This window comes from Hylaeus anthracinus, unplaced genomic scaffold (assembly GCF_026225885.1).
Source record: "Hylaeus anthracinus isolate JK02 unplaced genomic scaffold, UHH_iyHylAnth1.0_haploid 11982, whole genome shotgun sequence".
In the NCBI taxonomy this organism is placed as follows: Eukaryota; Metazoa; Arthropoda; class Insecta; order Hymenoptera; family Colletidae; genus Hylaeus; species Hylaeus anthracinus.
Window position 1 is genome coordinate 5,765,771 of NW_026534330.1, and position 8,396 is coordinate 5,774,166.

An 8,396-nucleotide genomic window follows, 5' to 3' on the forward strand; every position below is an offset into this window, starting at 1 on the left:
AAATGAAAGCGTCAAGGTAAAGGGTGAATTCATTTATGAGTTACAAGTTTGTTTATTATAAAAGTAAGGTGTTCAAGTTTACAGGTTTAATGTTTTATGTATTATGAATAATGAGCTGATATCCTGTATTTATTAAAAATATATATATATATAATTATATTTCTACATACTTTTTGCAAAGAAGCGCTATTTCAGTCAGCATGGCGCCAGCTAGTGACAAAGGAAGCGAAACAGTTGCGCGTTTACAAGCAGCTGTGAGGTGTATCCTTCTAACGGCAAAGAAGTCATAGCGTTATTTTTAAATTATAGATATGTTTAAGTGCTATTTTAGTTTGAATTCATTAGCATTATTTTACGCCATTAAAATGTACAACATAAACGAATGAAAAGAGTCCGAAGATAGAGACAAGATGTTCCACTAAGAACCTAAATAATGTTAAATATAAATAAAAGAGATCTAAATTCGACTTGCAAAATGAAGTACCACCGCAAATATTAAATTACACAGTTTTCCGTTGTTCCCAAACGAATTTCCATCCAGCTAGAAATTTTCGCAAATACCAATCTATCAGTGAACATACTAAACGCGCCTTTCCAAACACCCTTCTTAGCACAACCCTGCTTTTTGTCCCCCAACTTGTCCAGAATTCCTCGATAAAGCAGATCGCTCCGCAGCGCAGGGACCATTCGCCCCTCACATCTGTGAAACGCGTTACTCGTGGGCAACCCTGCCCAAGTCTCCTCCCTAAGTCGGTCTGCGAATCGCACCCTAGTCACGCGTTCCAAGTCGAAACGCGTCGCCTCGTTGACAGAGACGGGAACGTTGCATCGAAATATACGATCGAAAGAACGTTCAAGGTCGTTAGTTCTAACGTTGGAGGGCATCAGCGAAAGGGTTGCTAATTAATTGGACGATCATGGAGCAGGGTGTGTGTCAGCGGGTCGGACGGCAAGGAAGAATGTACACTTATTGGCCAGCGTCTGCGTCCTCATATTGATCTGCGGCGGTGGCTGTGGAGTTAGGGTGTCTGCGGGTGGGACATCTGAAACATGCCCAAAATGAATTTTTGTTTGCGGTTCGCGCGTTTTCTCTTCGTCTCCGCGATTTTCTGCGTTGGTAAGGATCGAACGGTGATTCACGCGTCGCGATTACCCTTAACGAGTAATAATCGTCGTGGTTTTCTCAGGTCTCTGCTCCGAAGATGAAGAAAGGTTGGTGCGAGATCTGTTTAGAGGATACAACAAACTTATTAGGCCCGTGCAGAATATGACGGAGAAGGTGCACGTGAATTTCGGGCTGGCGTTCGTGCAGCTGATCAACGTGGTGAGATTTTTATATTATTGTTGGTACATTTCTTGAAACGTTTCCTTACAGGTTTTATCAAACCTTTACGAAACATGTAGCACATAGTATTTTCGAGATACCAGTTGTCGTATTTGTAGAAATTAAGGGCTTCGTTAATAACTCTAATGACTGGTATATATTGTTGGTGTGGGTAAGGGTGGGATTAATTAAAAAGAAGACTCGGTATTTCGGATGAATTGTAGATACATTAGTAGCTGTACGCTTTTGGTATCGATAAAATAGAAATAGATGCGTTGAGTATTTTAGTGCTCCTTATTTGATTAATTAATTAATTAAATTAAAAATAATATTTACTTGAAATTCTTCGTTGATTATTGACTATTTTATCAATATATACAACTACACGCAATAATACAATTTATTTTTCAGAATGAGAAAAATCAAATCATGAAGTCGAACGTGTGGCTGAGATTCATCTGGACCGATTATCAGTTACAATGGGACGAGGCGGACTATGGTGGAATCGGTGTCCTGAGGTTACCACCTGATAAAGTTTGGAAGCCAGATATTGTGTTATTCAACAAGTGCGTATCAGAAAAATCCAAATTCTCTATTATTCAAAAACATTTTGATTCGCTCACTCTACCGAACAATTTCTTCTACGTCAAACACCATGTATCCAGTGATGCAATGGCGAAAGCTTGGCGTCACTAAGCCACACGCTCCAGTTTGTTATAGTAATAACAACACCGTACATTCCCCACAATTTCTAACTCATCAACCAATTTTTAGCGCCGACGGTAACTACGAGGTACGGTACAAGAGCAATGTCCTCATCTACCCCAACGGCGACGTCCTCTGGGTGCCCCCGGCGATCTATCAGAGTTCCTGCACGATCGACGTCACGTACTTCCCGTTCGACCAGCAGACCTGCATCATGAAGTTCGGATCGTGGACATTCAACGGTGACCAGGTCTCGCTAGCCTTGTATAACAATAAGAACTTTGTAGACCTGTCCGACTACTGGAAAAGCGGCACCTGGGACATCATCAACGTCCCTGCATACTTGAACACCTACCAAGGTAGCTTCCCAACGGAAACGGACATCACCTTCTACATCATAATCAGACGCAAGACACTCTTCTACACGGTGAATTTAATTCTTCCCACGGTACTGATCTCCTTCCTCTGCGTGTTGGTCTTCTATCTTCCGGCGGAAGCTGGCGAGAAAGTGACGCTTGGTATCAGCATTCTCCTCTCGTTGGTCGTGTTTCTGTTGCTGGTCAGCAAGATCCTGCCCCCGACATCCCTGGTGCTTCCGTTGATCGCTAAATATCTCTTGTTCACATTCATCATGAACACCGTGAGCATCCTGGTGACGGTGATCATCATCAACTGGAACTTCCGCGGACCTAGGACGCACAGGATGCCGCAGTTGATCAGGAAGATCTTCCTCAAGTACCTTCCAACCCTCTTGCTCATGAGGAGACCGAAGAAGACGCGTCTTAGGTGGATGATGGAGATCCCGAACGTGACATTGCCGACGTCTACTTATTCAGGGAGCCCAACGGAGTTGCCGAAACACCTGCCAGCCTCGTTGGCCAAGTCGAAGATGGAGGTGATGGAGTTGTCCGATCTCCACCACCCGAATTGCAAGATTAATAGGAAGGTACATCATACTACGAGTGGTTCTAGTGCAGCTGGTGGGGAGGGTCTGGCTGACAGAAGAGGCTCGGAAAGCTCGGACTCGGTGTTGCTCAGCCCTGAGGCCAGCAAGGCTACCGAGGCTGTCGAGTTCATTGCCGAGCACTTGAGGAACGAGGACTTGTACATACAGGTGAGAGATATAAGGGATTTATTAGGCAGTGGAAGGGGAAGGTTAACCCTTTGAGTGCTGGAGGAATTTTTCATAAGTATTCGAAAAATGCCAGCCAATTTCAACCAAAGATGCATGATTATAAACAAAAATTTATATTTCGGTCAATTTTATTTTAAGGTTCATGAAATTTGTACACGATACTAAAAACATGTTAGGCTTCCTTTATTACTAGAAAAAATAAAAACAAAACGTTTTCTTAAAGTCGTCGAATGAATTTGTGTGTCTTTACAGACAAGAGAAGATTGGAAATACGTAGCGATGGTGATCGATCGGCTGCAGCTATACATTTTTTTCATCGTGACAACCGCAGGTACTATTGGGATCCTGATGGACGCGCCGCATATTTTCGAATACGTGGACCAGGATCGAATCATAGAAATCTATCGTGGGAAGTAACTCCGAGTTAGCGAATTGGAAAACGGCATACTATCCTCGCAAATACATTCGTTGGAAACTTTATTGAATTCGATTATTTCGTCTCAACGAAAGTATTCTGTATGTCGAATCAAGCACTCGATGCGAAATTAGTATCGGTGTGCCTAGTAAAATTTTGTGTCTTTCGTTTCTTGATTTAAAAGATACCGAGAAATTTGGAACATTCTGAAACGTCGCTTCGATTATTGCGTCGGGGTAAAGTAATTTTTCTTCGATTCTTTGTATTAAAACGATTATTTTTGTTTTCTCATCGTTTTACTGTTTTCATGGTCATGAGTTAACGATGTCATGGAAATCGGGACACAAAACGCTCAGCATTCTCATTGATCTTTTGTAACGATCAATCATTTCTTCGTTTTATACTCGTGAACGACTATCAACATTGAAAAACTGTATTTGTGAATTTGTCAAGGAACAAAGCTCAATGGCACTCGTAGCATAGAAACGTACCACTCAAATTAATCAAATTAAGTATTATACTATTACAGATATACTAAATCTCAGTAATTCGTTCAATTCCCCTACGTATTAGTTACGATTGCAGTTTCTGGAAATTGACACTTTTCATTGTAAGCCACGGCTAGGTATTACTATTGTTTCAATACACGGCGAACTAGTGGCGCCATTAGTTTACACGCTCGCCGTGCCCTGAGACGATTACGGTATCGAAACCTACTGCAAACTTTTACGATTTCTGATTGTTTCATCGCCCACGTGAGAAGAAATTTACTTGAAAAATTCGTCGACAAAGCACGACAACACTTTGATTTACAACGTCTCAGAGTTGATCATGGCTGCATCCACGGTTAATTAATAAATTGTCTTCCTTGGAAACCTTCATCACGGGCATGCTGAAGTGAATGCGGGGTAAATGCAAATTCAGTTAAATTAATGTCCCATCGATCGCGCATCCTAGATGAGTAACTCGGTTAATCGAGAAAAAGGATAAGCATAGAACGTAGCCATCAAATAATTTTGATATTAATCGTGCGAACTACCGTTGCCATTATTGTAATCTAGCAGGACTCGTGTTTGATAACTCATTTGATATCTAAGGGTCGTGACAACATGTTTTAACAACTGTTGGATGAATCTCATTTTTTCGAAGATCGCGGAAAATGTTATGGATCGACTCCATCACTATCATGCAATACTCTGACTTTACAGTGGCATTTTCAACGTTTCCATTTTATTTCTTCGTTTTAGAGACATTAACATTATATGCAGAAAATTCCGAGCCGCTCAATCCTTTCCCGTGAATGTCACGTGTAACGAAGTTTTCACGTTTCTCGAAAATCTCAAAGAAAAAATTGAACTTCACGTCACGTTTGCTAATGACACTACGAAAGCGCACATTAGAAGTACAATGTCACGACCCTGTGTTCTGAGTCGTTGCAAACGAGAAGAGTAAGGGAAAAAAAATAAGAAAAAAAAATGTATCGTACATCCAATATACGGAGGTATCATAATCAAGCTACATGTATATTGTGCAAAAGATTGTTAAACGGTCATGTTTTCTCTAATAGAAAGTTTGTCCCACTTACAAAGAATGTTTATGGTTGCTGGTTAAAGGTCGTTGATTTTCTCGTATATATTGCCTACAGTTGTGCCTCGCGAATCAGCCCATTGTTACAAGTGATGTTATTGTATATACTATAAAAGAAGCTTTGATTTTATTACGCGAACTTCATCACAGCGAAGCGAAAGCGCAGCAATTTTAAAACCGAACTTTAACATCGATTTCGTTCCGAATCGAATGCTTTTCGTTTACATCGACGACTCGAGAGAATACGCGCTCTGGAAGTAAATTGCATGTCGTTTTGATAATTTTATACTCGATGGTAAATTGTAAATCGAACTTCCCTCCCCATGGATCGGAAGAACGACCTGAGCTTTACGGTATTTGTTGCGTCATGACGAAGTGAATCGACGCGGTGGATGAAGTTCAGGTCGGGTGTAAAGAATATTAACGAAACAAAAAAAAACAGAAAAAAAAAGTAATACGAAGAGAGAACCGTGTTTTAAATGAGATTCATCGTCGAACGTTCGCGATTCTTTGTCCTCGACGCTTGTATGGAAAATTGATGTGTATGAAAAACACTGCTCGCGATTAGAGTGACGAATTAATTCCTTGATAGAGTGACACGTGTCTTCCTTGAACAAGATACAATAACTAGAGTGTAGACCCCGTGAATTAAGTAACTAGATTATGCTTACTGATTTCTATACATTTTACTTCCATATATTTTATAGCCTTGTTCACTCAAGAATGCGAAGTATGACTGTGTATGAGAATCATAATGAGACGATTTTAAACGACATTTTGCAACTAACGTGCAATTGAAGATGTCAGTTATAATTGGAGACGAATAACGACTACGACGCAACGGAAAGTTTTATTGTTTAATACTTTGGGCTCAACGTCGTTCGAATGATTCATCGATCTCCAGTTTTATTGAATTATTAAGAGTTTTCCGCCAATTAGTGATAGAACGTAACATTATACTATTCTTAGGATCGTTCATCGATCCCATTATCGATGAATAATTTAACGTTTACGAGATTTTGCTACTGACATCTTCAATTAACCCTAGAATACTAATGTATGTAATTTTTACGTTTCTTACGTTTTTCTACCTTCCTCTAGACTTCAACGTCAAACTCGACGATAATTGTTTAAGTTTTAAAAAATGTAATAACTATTATGGACATATACATTTATAATTATTATAAATAAGGATAATAAATGCGACTATAAAAAAAAAGCATTAGAATTCTAGGGTTAGTGTCATTTTATATACATTTGAATTTAAAATAAGTATCATTTCTCTTATTAGATAGAGTTAAAGAGTGAAATTTGTTTTTCGTGGCAATTGACTATTTGAACATTCTCTCATTGATTCTCACACGCAAAATAGCTGAGAGCTTGTTCTATTTTAGCTGTAAACGTAACTGTTCGCGATTAACGATAAAATAAAATGAATCGAACTATTCTATCAGCGTTGCAACAATCAGTGAAACGTGTTGATATTAAACACACATGAGTGCAATGTCGTTAGAGCGTGAACAGCATCGATCGTGCTCATTCCTTCCAATTACAATAAATAAATTTAGTAAATCTTGCATTATTGAGTTTAAACATCGGAGTCACATTTATCCACTGCCCGCTAATATCTAAGCAAAGGAAAGAAAAATTTTTCATCGATTAAAATATTTGAATTTAAGGTGGTCCTTTCCCAACTGTACTAGTCAAAACAAAACTCAAATATAGAAAGTATTAATAACGATATATTTTCTATAATATAATTCTTAAATTATTATTTGATTATGATTTTAATAGAAAAAAGTAGTAATTGATACAATTACAGTTCCAATTACTTTTTAAGTATTATTTTATTCGACGTAGTAGTTGTGAAATCGAGGATGCTGCATCTCGACATTTCAATTTTCGTCAGGTTAAGTTACGAGCGAGAGAGATTGACGCTTCAAATTCTTTTTGACGTTTCGAAGCAACCATGAAATATAACCATGTTTATATGCGATGTTGCCACGTTCCCGAGACAGAAATCTGCATGAAAAAATATCGTACTCGACTTCTTTTTCTAATGCATATTGCTCTGGTACTAAACGGGCAAGTTTAGAAAAATTAAAATATGTTATTTTTCATTATTTTGATTAATTTTCTATTAATTTTTAGGACAGAAATTTTTCCTTTAATTTTAAGAACTTTTTACATACTTCTTAAATTTCGTTTTAAAATAAATTTACGACAATGGCCACGGATATATTGAATAGATAATGACAATAAGGCGCTCGTCTGTTAAATCAGTAATCAGTTTGAGTCAGTTCGTTTTAAGTTAACTTTTACATGGAATTCTGTTTTAGTAATAACCAGAGATTGGTATGTCTAGTTTTCCTTAAAGAATCTAAGCTGCTAGTTTTCAGTTTACCTTAACACTTTGGTCTGTATAGAGTGCGTGTAATAATTATTCACACGGGGAGTACCTGTGGCGCTACTGATTTGCGTGCTCGCCGTTCGCTGAAACGGTCGTAATGCATATGCTAAATCGCTTGAATATTGACTATTAAAATGCTGATTATGTCTAATATTCTCTGTACAAGTACAGGTATTTTCTATTGCATTAGACTGTTATTTTTATAAGTTATGGATCAGTAATGATCAATGAATCGGATATTTGTACAGTAAATCGTTAGGTTCTTCGAATATAAAATAAAGATTATGAAATGATACGATTTCTCTGTATTCTACGTGCGTAGTATACCTATTCCATGAAGAAATACGATACTTAATATGTGTGCGAGACAGAAAATGGCAATTTGTACGTTTCTGAATTAAAAATATACAAAGAAGAGCAACAGGTTGATCTTGCCAGCAATACGGAATGCTTAAACACATTAATAAAATATTTGTCACACTTTCTCTAGCGGTTAATAAGAAAAGTCTTATTGTTGCCGTATTAACCAACAGTTTCAGACATAGAGCACCTTTGATAATAAATCAGGTAATAAAATCGCCAATGAAAGTGAAGAAGAAGAAAATGGAAGACGTTTATTTTCATTTCATTTATTTCAACAATTTCATAATAACGTAATAATGTTAATAATATTACAATGCGGCGATTATGTGCTCACCAGTTAACAGGGATTTTCATATCGATCAACGTTTCTGCCTCGAAAAAGAGCCCAGCGTAGAAATATAACAAATTTATTATTATTATTATTATTATTATTATTATTATTATTATTATTATTATT

General features: G+C 37.8%; 1 protein-coding gene across 1 annotated transcript; it reads left to right on the forward strand.

Moving 5' to 3' along the window:
- The first annotated feature begins 721 nt into the window (after positions 1-721).
- LOC128886346 (acetylcholine receptor subunit beta-like 1) lies at positions 722-6,741 on the forward strand. The gene is made up of 5 exons (XM_054141150.1): positions 722-1,117; positions 1,188-1,324; positions 1,736-1,890; positions 2,099-3,143; positions 3,417-6,741. The coding sequence occupies exons 1-5, from the start codon at positions 1,051-1,053 to the stop codon at positions 3,579-3,581; spliced, it is 1,569 nt and encodes a 522-aa protein (XP_053997125.1). The 5' UTR covers positions 722-1,050; the 3' UTR covers positions 3,582-6,741.
- The last annotated feature ends 1,655 nt before the right edge of the window (positions 6,742-8,396 follow it).